The following is a 23,804-nucleotide window of genomic DNA, read 5'->3' as shown; positions in this document are numbered from 1 at the left end:
AGATCTGTAGGCAGAAACAACAGGATAGTGTCTATTCTTGCTTAACCTAAACTTTATTAACTTAAGCTTGCTCTGATAGGTTTGTCGCCTCCTTTCAAGCACAAAGTATGTAGGCAATTAGATTACAGCTCTATATGCAAGAGCAGGCAAAGATGGACTTTAATGTGCTCTATTCATAAGCACAAATATTAATATTATAATAGGATTAAAAAATAATCAAATAGTAGAACTTGCTCCCTATTATTAACTCGAATAAACTAATAAATGAAGACTAATAAGAAATTTAAAGAAAATAAGCAAGGACACGACGAAATATTTAATTTTTTTCCTTTCATACATTCTTTTCTAAATTCGTCAAACTGTCGAGAACATTCATTTTTTATTATTATACATCGTTACTTATCAAAATCTCACACTTTTGGGTGTGATTAAATAACTAAATTAATTTATCTGTACAATGTTATCAAGAACGGTTAATCTTGAACTGCTACTGAGATATTTTACATGTATTGGGAATATATGAAAAGCAATAATTTTTGCAAAAATAAATTTTAATATTTTCTATTATTCTATAGATTTTGTGAAATTTTCAATAAAATTGCGAGCGTGTGCTAAACATGAGAACTTTGTATGGTTGTCTTAAAACACTAAAAGGAATATGTATCAATAGAAAATTATTAATTAATTATTTCTGCGATTACGAAAAGGTATTTGCAGAAGACGTATTTCATTTTTACTTTGAAATTTTTAGGTAACATATACCTATTATCCAAATGTAGTTATTTGACATAACCAACACGCATAGCTAAATCAAAATCTGTTTAAATATAAGGTAAGGCACCTTATATATAACGTGGTTTGCCATATCAATTGCTTTTCAATACTCCTAATCAGAGACTACAAAATCGACACGTTAAAGATTATACATCATAACCACACCTAGTTGATAATGTCCTTGTAGGGATCATGAAATAGGTGCTACTCAGCGGAACCTACTTAATTTATCATTGTTTAAAAATATAAGGTGTGGTTATAATTGTCGTACCTTTTAATATTTAAAAGATGCCTTGTACTTAGAAATTCGGTCACCTAGATGAGGTTGACATATTGTACAAAACACCTACGTCTAGAACAAGATTTAGCGAACTACAAAGTTTACGATAGAACATTTAATAGATATACGATAAAATAGGAAAATGTAAGTAGCTAAATACATTGACAATCTAACTGGTATGACTTTTGCCATAGGTGATACTTACTATATCTCTAATAACTGTACAAATTATATTTTATTCGATGTAGAGCAAGATACAATAATTATAAAATCGGACTGCATAGTATAAATAAATAATAAAATATCTTAAACAAAAAATTGCAAATCGGCTTAAGCGAACAGTACACGAGAGGACAATATAATGCACTCACCCATTTTACCTAATTATATTGATTATAACATCAACTTCAATATTTTCAAATAACAGTAACTTAATGTATAACTACTGGAACCGAGTTAAAGCTTTTTCAGAAATCCATAATTTAAAATAACAAAATGAAGAAATAGAACAGTAATAAATATTTGATCAGAGTGTTTGCTTTCGAATACGTTTATAATTTATAAGGGAATAGAGTCGTTGTGATAATAAGGTACTTAATTGACTAAATGGCTGCTCTCTCACAAATAACTCTAATTCCGTATTACAGTACAAAAATATCAATAACTGCCACAAAAGCAACCCAGTAATTCAACAATTTGGTAACGAAAATAAATGTAACTGATTCAACCACTTTCCGAACAATGATAAGAATACAACAATAAAGCAGTCTCACAAATATTATACAAATGTCGTTCAATAAAACTAACTAGAAATCGTTCGATTGATACTTAAATAATTTCCAAATACATCTGCATTAATCTAAGCTTCTAACAATATCAGGAATCGTAACTACTCATACACTTAAATCGTTAATATTACAAGAACATTTCATAATTAATACTATACACAAATCGACAACACAATGATTATCTTACTATGAGATTCTCTGGGACTCGCGGCGCACCGGCACCGGGCCGGCAAAGCGTCCATTTACGTACGACACGGTACAGCAATCTACTCGGTAACAAGCATTGGACGTCCAAACCTTAAGTACGACCATCGAACACAACACACTGAGTCTTTCTCAACTGGGCCTTCCGCGGATTTAGCTGGCTATACCATGGTGAAGGGGGTAAGTCCCAGAGAAGGGCGCGGGTCACTGATGGTGTTTGGCTGGAGCCGCGTGGTGCAAGGCCACGTGGTGTGCCGGGTGGTGGTGGCCCCCGTGGTGGTTGTGGTTATTGGCATTCGAGTTGTTGTTATTATTCTGTGCCGCCTGCGCAGCTTGCCTCTGTGAATTCTTCTTGTTCTTCATTCGTCTGTTCTGAAACCATATTTTCACCTGCCGCTCCGTCAAGTTCAGGTTTCGTGCGAGCTCCCATCTCTTTTGCTTCGACACGTATGCATTAAAAAGGAACTCTTTTTCTAATTCAAGGGTTTGGAACTTTGAATATGGCTTGCGTTTTTTCCGCACGGTCACTTGACCGGTCCAGTCCAAGGGATTTGAGGAGCCACAGCCTACGCCCACACCGACGGACATCGACAGCGAGCCTGTACAAAAATATTACAATATTAATTTAGTTGCTGCTTGGTTGCTTTAGTATTCATGAAGAGTCGACATAAGTTGTTTTTCATACGGAATTTCATAACTTAATAAAGATTGACTCGGCACTAATAAACAATGTTGATAAAGATTCGAGTGCAGCAATATCAGAGGACCTAATGCGTACTTATCTATCGTTATACTTATTTGGTACGTAATGGGACTATTTCTATGCAACTACGATATGATAAACAATTGAAGGTGCATAGATCTTCATATATTGATTAGGGCAGGCGGTGTTTTTGATGAGATCACTAACACCTAACTTTGTATGCGAACATCGATCTCGGCATCGCTGCAAGCAACTGCACCATTTCCTATTATTCAAACCGGTACTGTGTGAACATTGTGAAATAGATGCCGTATTGTCTAACAAATGAATGCTCACTGTCGTAAGACCCACTCAAGTTACGTCCAATTATTTATTTTGCTGTGACATATTAGTTGTTTTCAATCAAATTTAACAGACTTTGAAAGAGCAAAGCAAATATCGTTACTTGTAACATTTATGAATTAAGACTTGGTCATAATACGTTATGTCTGCGTACATAAATTAGGTTTAAATAATATTTGTTTATTCGATTAATTTAAAAACTGTCTTAGTAAACGACATCTAATAAAGGCATTTTATTGGTACAATAAATATGTAACAATTTTCTATTGTTATGACGTAGATTATACTGTCTTTTGAATCGTGTTAGAAATCACACCGAAGCACTACTTGATGCAGTTACGGTCAATAAATAAAACCATTATGTCATACTAAAATATACTAGTCCGCCCTACCGCAACGTCGTCATTTATTTTATGAGCAACATTTTATTAAGTTGCTTTAAATAAGCACGTAAATATAGAACCTAGTTTAGGTTACGTCACACTGGCATTTGCAGAATGTGCAATTCGTCTGTACTAGATCTCGCTTTACAGTCTTGCGCTCAAATAATTAACAATATTACTTGTCTCGCTAGTGCAGATACGAATAGACCTTCGCTGCTACACGCGAAACGCGGTCATATAAATTAACGTCAAGTGGGATGTAATTTTGCAACCATTGGCGCATCCAATGTTTCCATGAACGCAATTGTTTAAAGAGAACATAATGACAAGTCGAGTTGTCAATTAACAGAGGATAGGTAGCGATCATCGGTAATAAAATCGCGGGTTCTGTTCGCCCATAAAAGTTACCTACCCGACCGCGGAGTCAGCTATCTTTGAAAACTTTACACGACAATATTTTCCCTTAACACAGACACATAGAGTCGAGATTCGCCGATCAGTACAATTTCCTTACGACAACGATTGACGTTGAAAATTGGCGATTTTAAATAAGAGTTTATATCTTAATTAGGGCGCTTGTTCTAATTATTATTGGACTTTGATAATAGTAATACCTTAATGTCTTTATATTCGAGAATATTATAATAAAAAAATTAACAATTAAGTAATCAGAATATTAACAAAGCCTTACAAATCAAAGTCAATGTCAAACTCAGGTGGGCTATAAACATACAATCATAAAGTGACGCGAAGGTGTTTAACTTTTTCAACAATTGTTTCCATGTAATGGCCCATAATATTATACATGTTACGCAAAATTATGTCATATCTTCTATAATTCATGGATTGTAGACAGACATTGATCAACTCGTAGGTTTATGTGATTTCAAACATAAAGATTAAAAGGTCGGCAACGCACTTCTGGCAATCCATGGGCGCTGGTATCACTTAACATCAGGTGAGCCTCCTTCCCGTTTGCCTCCTGTTACATAAAAAGAAGGTTTACGCATATAGAGATAGAACTATGTACTAGGCTACTACGTCCACATATTATATGGCGTCTGGAGATCTCAAATGTGAAAGCGACACAGAGAGCTTCTTTAAAGGTCGTATTGGAAACACCTGAGGTGGTTTTAATGGGTATAGCTTTCGAGCGTATACCCAGTTTTGCACCGTTTTACTCGAACGTTTCTCTCAGTAGCAGAGTGCCTGAAGTATATCTAATCCCCGATCCCTGTCTAGGGGATGCGTACGCGAATTTCCACTGGTTAGTTGGTTAGAAAAAGATTTCGTAAATACAAATTGCCGAAACATTTATATTATGTATTATGAATAAAAATCCTAATCGTAATTTTATTACATCATCGGCCTATTATTAATTTATTGGGGCAATATTTCGTTTATTGATATCTACTCAAAGATTGTTAAAGACCAGGTACCGTGTTTATTAGTTATACATTTTTATTGGCGCTTTATTTTACGTAAACTTAATTTATTGTCGGCAGTATAGCGCCGTTTTACATTGCCTATAAAACGGTGCTTACGGTTCGTTTTTAAACATTTGTAGCACGTGTTTCGTTCATTCATCAAATTTATGGTGCTGTGTGGGAAAATGTTTTGATTTGTACTTTACTCCTAATGGTACAAAAGTAGTAAGATACGTGGAATCAAGCACACAATTTTATATAAGTGTAAATTATATCTGTTTTTATCATATACTCTCAATCATGAATAGTTATCAAATGCCCTAATTAATTTTTAATGTCGTGTCGAACGTCGGCCATTACAATATATACGTAAAAATACAAGTGCATTGAATGCGACGAATGGCTACGGTGCAATCGCTTTGCAGTGATAATATCACCCACACACACGCATATACCACGCGGCGAATGTAGCTGTGGGCGTCTCGCACACATCGGCGGCAAACCTGTGTGCGGAGCTATAACGCCATCTAGTGGTAAGTAGAATTAAACTAAATATTACTACGAGAGACGGAAAAATAACAAAATAATATAATTTGGTTATTATTTTATATGATTACAAAAACTGATTTTAACATATCGAAGGATACAATTTTTAATGATTTATGTTTAGTAGCGTAAATATACCGCTATATATTATAATAATATTCAGTAGGTATGAAAACTTGTTTACAAAAATTTATGTTTTAATGTATATGTAGAGTGCGATAAGTTTGTAAAAAGATTACAAACATGTCGCTTTACAGCCGGACGTTAAGAATGTACGGTCGTGGAGTGATTTTAAAAACCATTACTGAAATAAATTTAGAAACTGACCTGGTAACCCGCTCGGAGGAGGATAAGGTCCACTCGATACAGAATCAGGTGCATAGTTTCGCAGACCGTAGGCATCATGAGAGAATCCGGAAGCCTCGGAGACGGCAGCTCGACGTTCTTCTCCACCAACGTAAGGAAGGGGCTGGTCACTCCGTGGGGTCCCGTAAGGGTAATTCCAGCACGGCTGCGAAAAACCTTGATGACAGCCGTCAGCATAGGGTTTATAATCTCCTCCACTCGCAGGCCAGAAGGGTAAAGCGGACTTGCGTTCTCTCTCAACTGGTAAATTATAATAAGTAGGCCCAGCTGGGTACTGGTGCTCGAAAGACGCAGCCGCATCTGGCGGATATCCCCATGACTGCTGAGCATGCCTGATCACACCAGGCTCGGGTTCATAGCGCTTAGCTGGTATGTGCAACGGCTGAGGCGGGTTAGAGCCAACCGAAGCCGGGGAGGCACTGGAAGCAGACGGCGGAGCTGCTGCGGGGGCGGCTGGAGGTGAGCCTCCTGGTGGCGAGGGATGCGGCTCTTCGTAGAGCGTGCCGCCGACGCCGTTCATCATGGTCCACCAGGCCGGCCCGGCGGAGTGCCCGGAGGCGGGCGCTGGCGACGCGGCAGCCGCATCGCAGGGCGCGCCGAGGCCCCCGACATGGTTGTCAGGGTACAGGGTGGCGGCCGGACAAGCCACGGGGGAGCAGGAATGGGGGCAGGCAGTTCACGCGCGTCGCGGGCACATCGCACCACGCGTACACGCGACCACGGAGAGGCAGCACATGAAAGTCAAACGCGGATCCCGATTTAGCCAGGCGTCCGGGCGATATTGCAAATTCTAGATGCAGGCGAAAAACTATAACTCGTCGACGATGACGAGCGGTAACCTTTAGGAAATAAAGTCCAATAACACTGTTACTCTTGATAATTGTTTTTAATAATGTTTTAATTAGGAGAAATACGGTCAAAAGTTATTATTTGGTTTAAAATTTCGTATTGGAAACTAGTTGCCAAGTAGTTTGTTTGGAAAAAAATTAAGTCACGAGTTTATCGTAAGGTGCCCGCGTGAACAGCAAGTAATATACGCGAAGCGCGCGATCGGCAGCGCGGTCGAGCGCGGAGTGGCGGCGCCGGGCGCAACGGTGTGCGCCGAGACGCACACAGGAACGCGGTGTCAGACATCTAGCGGCGGGAGGATGAACCTCACAGATCTAATCACCTACACGCGCTACGCCCGCCCGCCCGCGTCTTTCATTCCCGAATCGCTTTCCTCAATTTTTTAAACATGATGAATTTTCTTTAATAAAATCTATAGTAATTATTATTTTTTTAATTATATTGTTATAAAATATTAATAGTGCTGTAACAACTTCGTATATTTAAGTGCCTTATGTGCGTGTAGCTGGTTACTACAACTGACATATTCCGAAGGAGAACTTTATTAATCTAATTAAAACGTAATACGCCTTCAGATAATTTACAATCACTTTAATGATGAGCATTAATGTTTTCTGTCATTGGCTGCTACTGGGCGCGGACGGTGCGTAGTAAAGCGATTAATGGAGGTAAAATAGCCATAAACTGCCGTTTAACCAAACTGCAAGCGTCACTCGACCATCGCCGAGTTACCATCAATAAAAAACGCGAGACTTTATGACGGCAACTCACTCACGTTTTATTGTGAATATAAACTTAATTTTATCGTCTGTTAATTTCACCGCGAACAATCCTAGACTAGACATATTAAAATTATAATTATAATCTATGTCAATGGCAAGGTCGCGGTCTCTGACTCACAATTTTTACTATCTTAAGACTTTCACTGTTACAGTAGCACGTTTACTCTTAAATCAAATAATAATCCACGTGGTTTTAAAATATGCCTTATTCCCTTTGAAATTACCCCTCAAAAAACACCCTTAACAAACCAAAGAAAAGAATGTACTACAACCAATAAATCCCCTTACATTTCACACCTATAGAAAATACATGTTCTGTTTACACAAGAAACAGCAATAAAATATGTCAAGTTAACAAAAGAAAAAACACATAACACGCTAAGTAATGCTATAAGTATTGTATGCGAAATTATTCAACGCATTATTATAATAAGACCGACTTGTCGAAATAAAATATGTCCTCTTGGGTCAAAGAATTAATTCACACGTGACAGTATGTAATTAGGATATTAAGAATAGTGAAACGGTTGATTCAAATAATATTTTTCTTGTAGGGATTATTATCTAGAATAGAAGCTCTACTTTTTTCTCATTCTATGGTCGGACGGAATTCGGCAAATTAAGTCATTTAATTCAGCCTTTAGTAAGATTTTCAAATGGAAATTGAACGCAAGGTGTACAAGGTAACCACTAATAAGTTTAAAGTAATATTGCAGTAGAATAAGTCTCTCTATAGAAAATGTTAAGTTTATGTTAGCCAATTTCCATTAGTGTTACGTCAGAGCTATTCTTGGGAAAACTGACTACATGATAGCGACAATATTTTATAAGAAAAATGTAGATAAAACATCTTTTTTTATGTAAAAACCGGTCAGAAAATTTTGTTTAATACAATCAATATAATCCATTGAAATTCTTATCTTTTGGATCGGGTTTGGCTTCAAATAATCGAGCTGGCGGCAATTCTCAATAACTTCTGAATTTAAAAAAGCAAAATGTATCTAAGAATACGAAATGTACCGAGTAGAATAGCTTTTAAGGAACAATATATCATCTTACAGAATCGGAGCAAAATACGTATTACTAAAACTTAAAATACTTTGCCTCAAGTATGCTTGACGGTTTATAAAATTCTACGTGAATTACTGTACTATAAAAATATTAGCTAGCTTAGTAATTACATTATAAAGATTGGTCTTAAGAGAAAGCTGTATTGAATGTGATGCTGGGTACAGAGTCGTTGAGTGACAGACACAAACATAGCCCGAGCCGCGCCCGTCTATAAATATTTACATTAGGAAACTCGGGCCAATGGTACGATGCATGTTAATAGCGCTTTCTATCTACATTCGCTTCCACACTATCTTAAATACAGGATAGTTATATATGAAAATTGTTCTGGGATATTGTATCAGTGTTATGGACTTTATGTCTTTATTGTTTTGGCAATACAAAATATGTATTAAGTGTTAATTATTTTTATAATAAAAAGTTGTCTTTAAAAATAAAAACTCTCATCATTATATATAAGAATTGGCACCTATGTATAACCAGATAAGATATTCACCTTGTCGTAAACTAGCAAGCGATGTCTGCGTGAACGGGCACTGTAATCTGAAAATGTTTCATAAAAAAATTAAAATATATTTTATTTGTTTTTCCGGAATTGATCTGTTACGTTACTATAAAACATTCACTATGGTAGCTACTAAGTTACTACACTAAAAAAGCAGGCAAATAAAACACATGAAAATAATAAAGTAAGCTAAATCAATTAGAAGAAAATTTTTAAAGATTTCCGTTGATCCAACTGAGGTTTTTCTAGTTAAATGATAATATATCGGCATTATAATAATTGCTTTTAATATAGACAGAAATTACGCCTGAAATGTTTTCTTAAAATAAAATTAGTACACTATTTTGTTTTAAATACTTTCTCATTTAAATGTACCTATATACCTATGAGGTGTTCTTAGTAAATCAACCATTGTGTTAAATTAAAACTACAAAGTACAATTTCATTCAATATAAGGTTAGAAGCAGTTCGCCTCAACCGGTACCATAAGAACACATGTCAGTCTATTTTCGGAGGCCGAGCTCCACCCATCACTCAAATTGACAAAGCCCTGCGTTTGCTCGTATTCTTAACCTTATAAATCCTTTCTAAGTCATTCGATATGGTGGAAAGTCACGAAGTTTACATAAAATAGGTGATTTGCGCCGATTGCCACGGCTTTTTTCCCGTGGATCGCAGCAACCCACTTATATTAGAAAAAAATGTTTACAGGATTTTTTATTTAACGATCTAAGACTTGGACGTGTTAACGATCGTAAATTCTGTTCTGTGTTTTGTAACAATTACTCTTGTTGATTTTTTACAGATTTTCACGTGCGTCAAAATTTTCTGTTCTGGCTGTATTTTTAATCTTAGGTACACGCATTTGTGAGCACATAATATAAACACTGGAATGCCGTTGTGTACAAAAACCTAATAGTTACGACGCATAGATTTTTTTCTAATCAGTTCACAAATTCCGATATCGGTTATTTTTTCAAATATCGAATGAAGCATTGGCGCACTTTGCACTGAAAATATAAAGTTCTTTGCAACTAATATTTTGGTTTATAAAAAACAATGGATATATAATAATTTTAAATAATTTTAATTTAGATCATATTTTATAATTTCCCTTACAAAACCAGAACGATATTATAATTAACTTCAGCGACTCAATCGCCACAAGGCTTTTTTCTACTTTATTTTGTATGGATAAATAGTATTATAACTATAGCACAGAGCCCGCCGCGACATTTACGACTCAATTCCAAAGCGAAAGCCGCTTGTCCCACGACTTTTCATTACCAATTTAATTAGAACTGTCGCGTATGCTTTTTCATAGGGAGAGGGTGTTTATAGATGGGTCAACTGATGGTGGCTGAAACGTTTTCATTGGTGTGGTGACAGGACTTGTTGGGATGCACATATCTCAAACTGTCAGAATTCGTTATCTACATAACATGTTGTTTAAAATATACCGGCTTTACTAAATGGTAAGATAAGCTTTTTAAAAAAGAAAGATTGAATGTTCGTGAACTGGATAGCTTAACAAAAACTTGGCGTTCTTGACAAATATGTGAGCGAAGGCTTCACTCACTTGCCTATAGAGAAGAAAATGAAAGGCGATAAGGAATACCTATTCAACTCGGGAAGTAGAAAAACCTTAATGGAATATATCAATAACATGCGGCTAAACAGCACATTATAAGTAAATGCACTCCCACAAAATGTAATCAAACATTGAAAAGTTGCCACGAGCTCGACGACCTGCTGCTGCCCGCTACTTTACGGTAATCACCCACTCACTAGCCAACCAAGTTACGGCCCTTACAGGCTTATTGCGAAGGCTTATGGAAAAAGTTATACAACACCAACAAGGCTCAAGATAAAAGAAAAACTAAACCAGACTATATATACGTATAGTTATATAATGAATTTATTTGTAATTTTATTTTATTAAAGTATTCCTACAGCTACTCATTAAACAATATTCAAACAATTACATTATACACAAAAGCCAAAAACGGAATACACATTCAAACATAAACATAAAACACAGTTTTATCCATTTGTATAAAAAATATAACAAATGTTAGTTCTATTTTCTAATAATTCATCCAATATTTAATTTCGTTATTGTCTTTAGTGAAATATATTATGTACATATGATTGATCTGTTTACGAAAAGAGACATATTTATAATAACAGCAAGGGGATTTGGTCCGAGAGTTTAATGGCGCGAAAAGTGACTGGATCATATCCCTGGGTTTACGACACGAAAGCAAACGGCCGATTCATTTGCAATTCTAACTGCGATTTGGTGACGCTTCACCGGCGATTGTCCGATAAACATCGATTACGAGGTACGTCTTTCATAAATGCCTACTGAATATTTTAGCTCATGTTCTCAAGCAAGATACATAGTAATCTATATATATTTTCACATGTTATTCGACGTAATCATAGCTAGTGGTTTATGTACCGCTACGCTGCCGAGACTTACTTTATCGAAAAATATATATAATTTAAACTTTGGGTAGAGGTTTTGTTATTTTTTTATATATATTAAGTTATTCAGTAAATTACGTCGAGCAAATATTTTAACGATTTAAAATATTTCCAACAATTCTACGTGAATCTGTGACGTTATTTGTAGAAAAAAACTTGTAGGAAAGTATTTATTTATCAATTCGCTTACGCACTAACGTACCTACCTCATCGTTTTCATAATTTACAACTTACGCATTCAAATATTGCAGTGCGTAATGAATTTTAATAGCAAAAGCCAATGACCATCAAACCTATACAAATTCCCATCGGAACTACGACCATTTTAGGCGTTCACCACTCGACACCCATACTAAGCCATGTGGCAGTGTGGTCTTGAAATCGGTATTCGATTCACAAACCGATACTATCGCCAAGGACATGTGATTTGTTCAATCGGCCGGAATTGATCGTCGATAACTCGATTTAGAATTCGATTTACCAACGCATTGCGTGCGATGAACAAATTTTCTTATATCTAATATGGCGATGATCACACCTTGTTACGTAAAGAATCTAAATTCAATTTACTCCTATAGATATCTAAATGTATTATAGGTAATAAATTGAATTGTACTTAAGAGCTTAAATTACTTTTAGGCACGAGGAATACGCAAGCTTGGTAAAGGTTAATTAATATTTGTAACCCAAGATTATATTGTCCCCATAGATGTTACAATCGCTACAATGTTGGGACTTTTTGTATATAATTTGCTGAGCGATAAATTAAAACATAAAATTAACATGCCTCGGCGGCAAACATAAGCAGTATTATGTTACCCTTTCAAACCATAATTTCCGTAACTTATTCAACTTGTGATACAATAATTTCCTTATGTTATAGAACGTTAATTTCTTTTCGTTACACTTTATTTTTCATAAGCAATAAACTTATAAGGAAGCTTTACTCGGTCGAACTAATAAAAATATGATATTTATTTTTATGTTATTCTGTTATGGATAAGGTTTATAATCGAAATATAAAAGTATTTAAAGTAAAAATAAATTTATTTATATAAACATTTGACGACGAACACGTCGCCTGCATGTATTTCTGCATTTTATGTCTTTACCTGACCGTTTTATATTCTACGGATATTCGTGTCAGAAAAAAGTAATATGTTTGTTAAGTTTTGCTATAAAAGTATGTTTTGGCAGAGGGAGAAACGAAAATCCGGCCGCAAATGTAATCGAATGTGTGGCGTGTTTTGGGAAAATAAACAATTGTACTATGAAACTTAGCATGTTTCTAATCAAAATTGGGTAAGTATACTTCGATAACAAATGTTAACTGACTTACATTGTGATAGGGAAAATAAAAATTGCGCTTATATAAGAAGTTATAATTGTAAATTTATTATTGCGTTGTACTACCAAATTTATGTTAAGATAATCGGTATTAAAATAAACAAGTTGAAGTTGGTTTATAGAAGTCATAAGCTTCATCCTACTTAAAAACCCTATAATGTTACTCTATTTCTCATTCAAAACAATACTATTTCCTGATACATTTAAAGCATCTCTAAACTAAAAAGTGGTAAGTAAAAAAGGCGATCAAGCAAAAATAAATCTAATGCAATAAAAAATAAAGTGAAAATTCAAACCTTAGTATCATGTTCATGTGGCGTCGCCTCCTCACCTGTTAGTAAGGGTCGACCGCGAGTAGCCGCGCCCGAGCCTTACCGCCTACACGCCTGTAACGATACAAAAACTATATGAAAATACTTATTTAATTAAAAAACAAGTTTTCTATTATAAAGAAAAATGGTAAGAACGCCATAATAAAAAATATGAAATGTTTTTACCCTTTTAAACTTTAATATATTCTGATCAATTGTCGTATATATCAGATAGATTTTCTAGTGGATTTTTTACCAAAATATAATTAAAAACTAACAATGAACCTAAGCTAACTTTATTCACAGGACTAAATCAGACGAACGAACGATACGATTAACGAACTGTGGAATCAACTCACAATTGTTTAAACTAAGAGTATACACCTCCCTCGAAGGCCGGCAGCGCACTCACTAAAAATGGATGTCCATCCCAATAATAATAATAAACTAGATCGGGGTTTTAATTAGAATCCAGTGATCTCCTTTGATCGCGGCATGAGCACAGGTTAATAGAAAAAGACAAATTTCTTAACAACTAATGTTTTATCAGTAAAGATAAGCTCTTGCGACAAACAAATCGATTTGTCAGCAACTTTGTAAGAGAAATAAAAGGAAATTTATGACAGAACTACATAGTAATTGAACATAGTCCAATTACGTCTTCGTCAATAGTACAAAAACTTCTTTGTATTAATTTTAATGAGGTTGTATTTCAGTGAGTCCAAATTATACCTAATAGAATAATTTGGTTAAAACAAAGTACAGGCCTTGAGTTTATTCACCTCAAACCTATTTATTTATTTCCTAATCCACCAGCTAACCTAAAAGCAATTAGGTATACTAAACATTTTACTAAAGACGAAATACATAATATAAACGTAAAATTGAGAATGGTTTGTATAATTCTAACTTGATCATAACTGTCTGAGAACAGCTGGGCTGAAAAAGATCTCATTTTCACTATACGACATAGCTACACTCTTCTTTATTTATATAATATAAGAAGTCGGCAATAATAAATATTAAAACCATTACTTTTAGAAGACATTTATATTTAGTATGTGAGGTCACCTGGTATTATTTTACATAAAGTTTATTTTAAATTGGTTTATTTTTAGACTTTTAAGAGGCTGACAAATGACTTCTTTTATCTTTTAATTCCGAACTCCCGACGGGAATGAAACATGTATCTTTATTCATTACAACTAAAAGGAAAGCTTTTAATGTAAATAACATATTAAAAATGTAATAAAAATGTTCTTTTCTTTAATTTATAAAGAACATTAATGAAATATATTTTTTACCAGATTCAATTAGAATTACCATTTGAGAAATCATTGGTAGAGCTTATAACTTCAGATACAATTCCACCTAAATTTAGAATTTAAATAACATACTCAAAAATAATGTATAGGAACAAATTTATAAATTGAAAATCTCTGTAATAAATGCCTGAGGGCGAAAAATATTTATCGTTTGTTCCACTTAAGGAATAGGATGGAAACCAATTTCCAATATTTCTTGTGTTTGAGATTTTTTTCTACGCAGCTATAAAACATTTACGGGCTTTCAATGTATTCATTATATTTATTTCTCTGGTTATTTAATTGCGTACAAAGTGTATAGAATTTTTATTGTTATATATATTAAGTAAGTTAATTATGACATTACAATACATATCTTTTATGACGAGAGATTTAAATTAATTTACAAACATACATTTTCATAGAGCGCCTTTTACCTTCATTTACAAATGTCTATATATTATATCAATATATCGCTCCTATTGTTGTATATGTTCCTATACTTTACAAAACACGCGATTCATTTGGATGGTTTCATAATTTTATTATATAGAACATAAATACTAAAACATGTGTATGCATAAAATTATGTTAGAAAACATGACATCACAAATTTTACAAATAAAAGCTAGCAAGGGACAAATAAACAAGCAACGACAAAGTAAAACACAAAAAAGTTATAATAGCTAAAACTCAATACAAACTTACACTTACACAAGTTGGAAGATTTTTGTAAAATATATCAAAATTTTCATCAATGTGAGTTGTAAGTTGTAAGTGTGAGATAGCTTATTCAGTATTAAAAGGAGCAGGTAAGCGAGGCGTATGTACAAATAGAAGACGTTCAGTTCTAGTAACTCTAGGATTATAAGGAAAGGAAAATATCTAATCTCTCTTAGAAATCTCTCTATCTCTCCTTTTAAGAGTTATCTATCCAAATTGCAATGAATATAAAACTCATTAAAATTAAAAAAAAGTAATTTAAGATAATCATTCTCATGTCTCAGCTCTAAAAAGCCTTGGCAAAAACTTTGGTACATTGCACTTGTGTTTCTTAGAAATGCAATATCAAGGATATGCATTACAGATGCAACGATGTACTTTAAGATAGCGAGCCTTCCCAGTTACAATAATTACAGGTTGTTGACTGAGATAAACCGAGTTGGGTTTAAGAGCCTGAGAATGTTTATGTGGCATCCTTTCTGGTATTTGTAAATAAATATGGCTTATATAAGTAGTAAGGAGTTGAGTAGGCTTTATTTATGAGAAATATTTTGTATCCACAGATAGTATATAGATTTACAAATAGCTATAGTATAGTTTTATCTATTCAATAGACAACATACATAGTGAAATGACGCAAAATTGCGCTACAAACATTAGGTATGGACCTCATATTCCTGTATCTGTTTCATGATCATTTGTTAAACTAATAGGCAAGTAGGTGATCAGCCTTCTGTGCCTTACGCACGCCGTCGACTTTTTGGGTCTAAGGCAAGCCGGTTTCCTCATTTTTTTCCTTCACCATTCGAGCGGGTGTTAAATGCGCACATAGAAAGTCCATTGAGGCACAGCCCGGGATCGAACCTACGACCTCAGGGATGAGAGTCACACGCTGAATTTACTAACTATAGCCTACACTGTCATAGGAATAGAAATTGAGAATTTGTTTACTAAGTTGAATGTGTGTAAAAAAGTACCTACTACTTAGTATTTAAGCTACCTTATCGCTATGGTCAAGATTTAAATTACTTTAGATTATTCTTCTAGTGTTCAGTTATGTTAGTTAAATATAGTTTTCAATTATTCATATTAATTATTTCTTTGGTGGGTCAACCGCTTATAAATTATATATAAAGAAGTAAATATCACATGAAATTTATATAACTAGGACCCGTGTGTTCATTAATGCGCATAATTTTAGTCACGCAAGTTGACTGCACCGCGTTTTATGGAGTATTTGGGAGGCGGAGATAAATGCATCTCTTTGTTTCGCCAGTTTATGTCCGAGTTCACTGCAAATCTCTATGCAGAGAACTTTAAAATGAGCTATAAAGTGCACATATCAGATGCAACGTTTACCTACAGGGATATAACAATGCGTATTAACATATATTTAACAGTGTTGGCCTAGTGGCTTCAGTGTGCGACTCTCATCCTGGAGGTCGTAGGATCAATCCCCGGCTGTGCACCAATGGACTTTCTTTCTATGTGCGCATTTAACATTCGCTCGAACGGTGAAGGAAAACATCGTGAGGAAACCGGCTTGTCTTAGACCCAAAAGTTGACGGATGACACAGGATGCTGATCACCTACTTGCCTATAGATTGACGGATGAAATAGAAATCTGTGGCCCAGACCTAAAACGGTAGTAGCGCCACTGATTTATTTATTTTATAACCTATAAATAATAATAATTTTCGGTTTGTGAAAATCCAATTAATTAATTAACCTCATAAACAATAATTATTAATTAAGTAATGCAATGGATTCCTTGAACTACATCGATTCGATCCAATTTACTTTCGAAGGTGTGGCACTTTCGTTTTATTTAGTAGCCTTCCTTACGCAACAAAAACGGACAATTTGAGTTGGTAGAATTGATTCTTTGTAAGATAGTTTGATTGCAGTATAGCTTAACCTAATTCATACAGGTATTAACAAGGGGCTCATGGTCTCGCTGGTTAACCGTTTCCTTAGTTCTGCGCCAGAACTGGATATATTTGAGAAAGGTTCAGTAAGGCTGAGAGATGAATGTTAGTTGTTTTTATTTTTTAAGTAGAAAAAAACTGTTAGTAGTAGGTAGTGTGTAAGAAAGACTATTATAATTATTTGGAATGAATGCTAATATAATAATAATAATTATTTTTAACATTATTTAACCCCATTTATCACTAATATGACACAAAACATAGACAATGATAGTCAGAATAATAACTTAAGTTAAATGTTTGACGATGAAGTATTAACGTGAATGTGTATTAGATGCCTTTCGCTTGTTATCAGAAATTCTGTTCGCATTGTACCAGATATAGGTTAGGTAAAATCATCTATTACCATAGTTACTTTTATTTACAAGTCAAATTTGTTTAAGTTATACCCGAAAGTATTTATAGTTGTAAAATAAATTGCTTGACTATCTTGATTGATTTCAAAATTTCGTTTAAAGTAAATATGAAAAGCAATTGCATTATATCGGTTATTGCACGTATTGCAATACGAGATAAGGGGGCCGCCAGCTGTTTCAATATAACGCGACATATGTCCACTAGTGGTTTGTGGGCTTATATTAAAACACCTTGTTTAGATAACTTTATTAAGATTTCTTTATGAGGGGACGAAATATATAATAATTTTCTTGTAGTAAATAAATAACTTAATACATTCGAATTGAATACTTTTTTACCTAGAATAAATTGACGCTGGATTGTTTCTTTCTAAATATATAAACAAACACTTTCTTAACGCCTTAACCAAGTTTACATTAACATTTGACGAGCGTTATAAGAATAGAAGTAAAGTTTAAAATACGGCAACTCACTGATTCAATTTAAAAGCCTACATTATTAGTATATCCGAACGCAAGAGGAATTCTTGAATCATTCGTTGTGAGGTCTCGCTAAACTGGTTATATCTGGCCTGAATTTCAGCCACGCTTCTAATTCTGCTACATTTGCGACGAGCTTAACAAGAACGAGCGGCGCTTTTCATCTCTGAAGCGCAACATTTACATTTTCGTCTCATTTATTTGCTATTTCGGGCCAAGTCAGCCCCCCCAACCCACCTCGACCTCCCAATGAATAAGTCTTTCCGTGCGTCAGACGAGTAAAAACGGAATTGGGAAGGAACGCTCTATAAAGTCTAATTAACTTTGAAGTAAGGAAATATAAAAAGGTGGAGTGAATTTACAACGCTACTGTATTAGCCGAACAATGAACATCCCTTCAAAACTTGTTTACATAAATCAAAATGAAAATGCTAAAAGCGGAAATATTGGACGTGATATGAATTGAATGTGACTAATATTAAGATATTTACAAAGAAAAAACCTAAGTTTGTTATTCAGCGGTCGTCTCATATAAAAGTAACGTATCCCTTTTGTCTCGGGGCGGCTTCTTCCTAATAGAAATGATTATATTGCCACCCCCTTGCTTGTCATTCGCGGCCTGCCCTTTACCAGGAAATATTTTCCGTGATTACACTATGATATTTCTTTACTTCATTTATATTAGTTTTATTATAAATATGATAATGAGATTAAAGTCGAAGATTCGAATCGCAATATTTGAAGCATGAAAAAAAAATTCAAACTAAGTTTTGCTCTATCAAATTACCTATTCCTCAAGTTTCTATATAATTTTACCTACATATATTTTACAGGGCACGCACGTTTCGGCCAGATTTCTGATAGAAAAACGAGAAAGGCCCACACCACTCCCGAATATAAATCGCCTTGTTATATTTTCCGGGACATTGGGATTCATGAAGTTTGCGAGCCTTGACGACAAGCTCCTACAAAATACATTTTATTTCAACTTTATCCTATATGGTTATACGGTTATGCTTTATATTATATATTTCTGAATACTGTGAATTATTAGAAATTCTTTTTTTAAGGTACTTGGAACCTAAACTAAAATATTATTTAGGCTTTTCTATACTTTTACACCCAATCTGTCTATTTTTTCGTTAGCTGTGCTTTAAGATATTATATACAATTTTATGTCGTTACATGTGATTTATTCAAACTGGGACGGATCTAAAATTTAAATATTGTTCGACCCCTAAGAAGCAGGGGTATCAAGTCTATTTGTGAGTCCATCTTCTACTTAATTATGCAAAGGAATGCAAACGTTCATTGTATGGTAAAAAGATACTTAAGACCCTCCTCATAATTAATAACCTTAGAATAATATATTGTAATACATAACCTTGTATATATTGCTTTAGGCATGAAGCAGAAACCAGAATGATAAATTTTCATTATGGTAACTTAAGTATAAGGTCAGCTATGTGCCTGACACGTGTAATTAATTTTGCCTTCACCAAGCAAGCATGTGTGCAACAAACATATAAAGACAATGTCTGCCAAAATCAAAACGATATTTGGTTTAAAAATCGCACGCATGTGCTGAACAACAACTTAACATTACTTAAAATACAAAATAAAGTTATAAATAATCTCGTGTGATGTCAAGAATAACCGGCTACAAATTGATAGAGACTTCAAATAAATTAAGTTATTTACAAATTATTGTATAATAATAAGTATAGAGCTTAGAAATACCAATGACACAACAAAATTAACATATCAAAGAATTTCCATGAACACGTTTTGTTTCCTTCATGTTAGGAAATAATTTTGAATGACAAAGCAGTGATATACAAATGAGGGGTAACAATAGCATGGTTACGTAATAAGGCACAAAGGGTGAAAAGCTGTATGAATATGAATGTAGTGAAATTAGGCCATTGTTGTTTTTTGATTCTTTTAGAGAAATTTTAAGCAAGTCGAATTAAGAACGTTTTTTGTTAAATTTGTTAATATATAAATTTAGAATGTTTGTTCTTATAACTGATATGATATATTAATAGTAAAATATATTCAAAATTGTTTTTGACATTGAGTTTCAATAGCTCTTGTTATTAAACTCAGCCTGATTGCATTATAATTTATTAACTAAAATACCTACTCTTTCATCAAATTGGGTTTAAGCTGTGAGGAAAAGAGACAACGGAGTACTGAAATGGTTGTAATCTACTATTTATGTATATGGGTATATGTAAGCTTTAGGAAACCTATTGGACAATATAGACCAAATGTGCCACAAAGAACCGTTCGGTGGCCGTCGATACACAATCTTATACTAGAATAATAAGTCCTGAGTACATACCTCGTTACAATATCTTCTTCCCAGGAAGAAAGGCACACAATATTATCAGACGTAAGGATTAGGAGAAATTCTATTAGTTTGGTAACAAAGAGAGGTTAGACTGATGCTAATACCTTGCCTCACGATATTTCTCAAAAACGCACTAAACACTCACTATAAAATTCTAAATAGTGGACGTAACTATTATTAATTATAATTAAAAAAAAGTATATATCAAAATAAAATGTGTCTAACGTAACCCGAGTAAATCTCAACAATGACTCAACTAATAAACGTGACGATCGGCCAAGAAAAAATTTTTGGGATCACACTCATCAAAAATTATTACATTGAAATTATGTATTTCGAACAACAAATTAAAAAAAAAAACAGTCATTGAAAAGCTCCAAATTCCACCAAACCCATGTATTCAATTAGTGACACAATTTAGTTTAAACGTTTTATAATAGCCAGAGTTTAATTCCCTAGTGTCAGAAAATCATTTCAGTGCAAAGTTTTACTACCGGGTTTGTGATACTCCGGGCGCCTAATTTTCCCGATTTTCCCGGTTCCCTCGACCATTTCATCCGGGTATTTATTAAACAGCCGGGTAAGGACGTAACTTTGTCCGAACCGCAACTAAGCTTTCTATCTCTCCTTAAATTAAGGTGGAGAACAATGCAAATTATTAAATTATAAAAACTTTTTACTAACATTTAAGCGTGTGGATTAATACAATAACATGTTCTTAAATTTTGGTGCAATGCGGTGATATAAATATCATATATTACTTATTGTGGGTGTACAGACTGTTACTGTATTTAGCAACATAAATTTTCAAGCTAAAAATAATAAATTAAATCTGTAACAATTTTATGTCATAATATTAACTGCTTGCCTCCTTTTTAACGGAATACTCGCCATATTTTGTTTATTGTACGAGATTTTATTATTAATATGTATAAGGAATAATGATAACCTCTTATTGAAATTTAGATTGCTTTTATATTACAAAAGCAAATTTTCTAGAAATGGATCTTGGAAGCTGTGCAGAATAATATAACTTACATCTTCAAGTCGATCCTTATCTCGAGTTGAAGTTCTGACAACTCCTGAAGAAAAATCAGTTATTACAGAAAAACTTTTCTTGAAATATAAACCTTTTCTCCCTACAATAAGGACATAAGTTGAGTATTATTCCAATGGTGTAAGGGCGTTTATATAGCGTAGTAAGCAAAAGACTTTGCAGAGCTAAACGTAATATTAAAGTTGCCACAAAAGTTATACTAAGCTAAGGGTGAAATTCTCTTCGAATTATACAAGTTTTATTAAATTTCAGAAACAAGTATTACGTGTCGTTTTATCTACTATTTATTTATTCAATTTCGTATTAATGTATAAAAATGTTTAGATCAATATGTCAGTTCATCTTGTTTAAATTAATAAGTTGATAAGTCTCTCACATAGAGATAAATTTCTGTATAATACATAAATCAAGTACTTACTTTATTATTATTATTTGTGTAAATGTTTCCTTTATAGAGTTTAATCCTAACTTTTCTTAGGCAATTGAATCAGGCAGTACATACCAAATCATTAATGTATACAATTCATATGATTATTATTTATTCAAAAACTTGTAGTAGCTCAAAGACTTTCATATCGACATGATAAATAAAATCTTTAAACCCTACTCTCTGACTCAATATTTTATCAAAATATACATTTTAAGAGTAGATAAGACTGTCCTCGGGAGCGAATGTGCCGCATCGCTGAGCGACCAACCGATCGTAAATCGTCTACCGACGGACGAAAATACGAGGCGAGACTTTGAATCACAAACGATAATAGTTCATATGTTTCTATACCATATTATTTGTTATATGGTTAAAATAATCAATGTGTAAGTATGCGATGAACTACTCGACATAGGTAATTTCAGTGGAAATCTGTTGACTCTTTTATTGTATTTAACGCTTGGGATTGAAACATATTATCGTTTTTATTTCCAGTGGTTGACTTAAAGAAACCCTCATAATATGTTCTGAATTCTAAATGTATTATATGCATTAATTTGTTGTGTCTTAATTATGTATATAAGTAGCAATTATTTTGTCAACCAATAATATTCTTTAAGATTTTCTTCTCTTCCGTTCAAATATTTGCCTGGCCGTAAATAATAAAAGATGTCTATCCACATCATACTTTATTAAGACTAAAAAGTTATATGAACATTTATAATACAGGCAGGTGTGTAGGTGGAATTACGGAGTTTAATAGCAATAACCTTTACAATTTAACCATAAACATTTAAATCCTAAAATCGTTTATGCAAATAAAACGCAGGTGAAAATATTGGCCATGTATTATAAAAATAATGGTTGTAGTTACACAAATATGAACCTTATGTTTCATATATAGAATTGACATTCGCTAAGCAGTGTGGATTAGTAATGGATCGTTCCAAAAGCTCAAGGCACGGCTTTTATAAATACACTGCGGCAACCATGTTGCTTTAAGCGCCAATCAGGAAACATTCCACAGAGCATGGCGGATACCTATGCATTATCAATCCCCATTATTATAAGATCAAAGGTAGGGAGTTTTTTTGGACCGCCACCAAGAATTTTAAAATGCAATGTTCTAATTTCAAATTGTTGATATCAGGGGTAACCTCGAATTTTCAAACACAGTTTTCGCGTTTAAAGGCTATAAAATTGTGTAGTATAAGTTTACATACCTTTTAGTAATATATTGGTTAATATCTTACATTCGCTGTAAAATATTTATTTTTATTTTAAAACTTTTATACAATATTCATGCTTTTTACTAAAATATATCCAAACTTGTTGAATTCAATTTCATAAGGAAATCAACTTATACCTTTTTTTTGGTAGAGTTCAGTTATATTAATGCACTTAAAGTATTTAACCCTAAATTAATTAGGTCTGCGTTAAGGAATTAATTACGAAAAATATTTGTTTTTTAAACATATAAAGAGAATCTTCTCCTACCTTATTACTTAGAAAAACAAATTAGTAGTTATACAAACTTTGATTAAAATTTTAAGCAATGATAATAGGACATCTACGTATAGGCACTTAAAGATGTAAACACGTTAATAAAGAAGTATTCTAATATATAGAGACAGTAATGTATCAGTCAGAGCATAGGTAGGTATATTAAAACGAGATCAAGAACCAATTTAATAGTACTAGGTGTGAACATATAGATTGTATTTTAATAACTAATTATGAGATAACAAGTCGAGTGCATAAATGAGCTCTCTGAAATATGGGAGCAGATGTTTGGGTTGAACGAACCCTTAGCGCGCGTTCATGATTTATTTGTGCGCCTACGCAGCTCGATGTTGGAAAATCTTAATTTGGTAAGAGTAATAGCTAGGGGAACGTTATGTAATTTATTAAATTACTGCGTCACAATCAGAGATTTTTCTAA

At 33.7% G+C, this 23,804-nt stretch overlaps 1 protein-coding gene across 4 annotated transcripts in view; it reads right to left on the bottom strand.

Moving 5' to 3' along the window:
- Positions 1 to 301: 301 nt before the first annotated feature.
- Positions 302 to 23,804, bottom strand: part of LOC123708457 (homeobox protein abdominal-B-like) — a 73,924-nt gene continuing 50,421 nt past the window's right edge. For 3 of the 4 annotated variants that reach the window (XM_045659169.1, XM_045659170.1, XM_045659168.1), the window contains exons 3-6: positions 13,154 to 13,243; positions 9,012 to 9,058; positions 5,775 to 6,377; positions 302 to 2,645 (exon numbers count right to left, since the gene is read on the bottom strand). In XM_045659169.1, coding sequence (XP_045515125.1) covers positions 2,251 to 2,645; positions 5,775 to 6,377; positions 9,012 to 9,058; positions 13,154 to 13,170 — 1,062 coding nt within the window. In that variant the 5' untranslated portion in view covers positions 13,171 to 13,243 and the 3' untranslated portion in view covers positions 302 to 2,250. The remainder of the gene's footprint in view (positions 2,646 to 5,774; positions 6,378 to 9,011; positions 9,059 to 13,153; positions 13,244 to 23,804) is intronic. The other variant, XM_045659171.1, reaches the window with a different exon arrangement.

This window comes from Pieris brassicae, chromosome 4 (assembly GCF_905147105.1).
Source record: "Pieris brassicae chromosome 4, ilPieBrab1.1, whole genome shotgun sequence".
Classification (NCBI taxonomy): Eukaryota; Metazoa; Arthropoda; class Insecta; order Lepidoptera; family Pieridae; genus Pieris; species Pieris brassicae.
The sequence above is the reverse complement of the archived record's forward strand: the minus strand, read 5'-3'. Positions and strand labels throughout refer to the sequence as shown.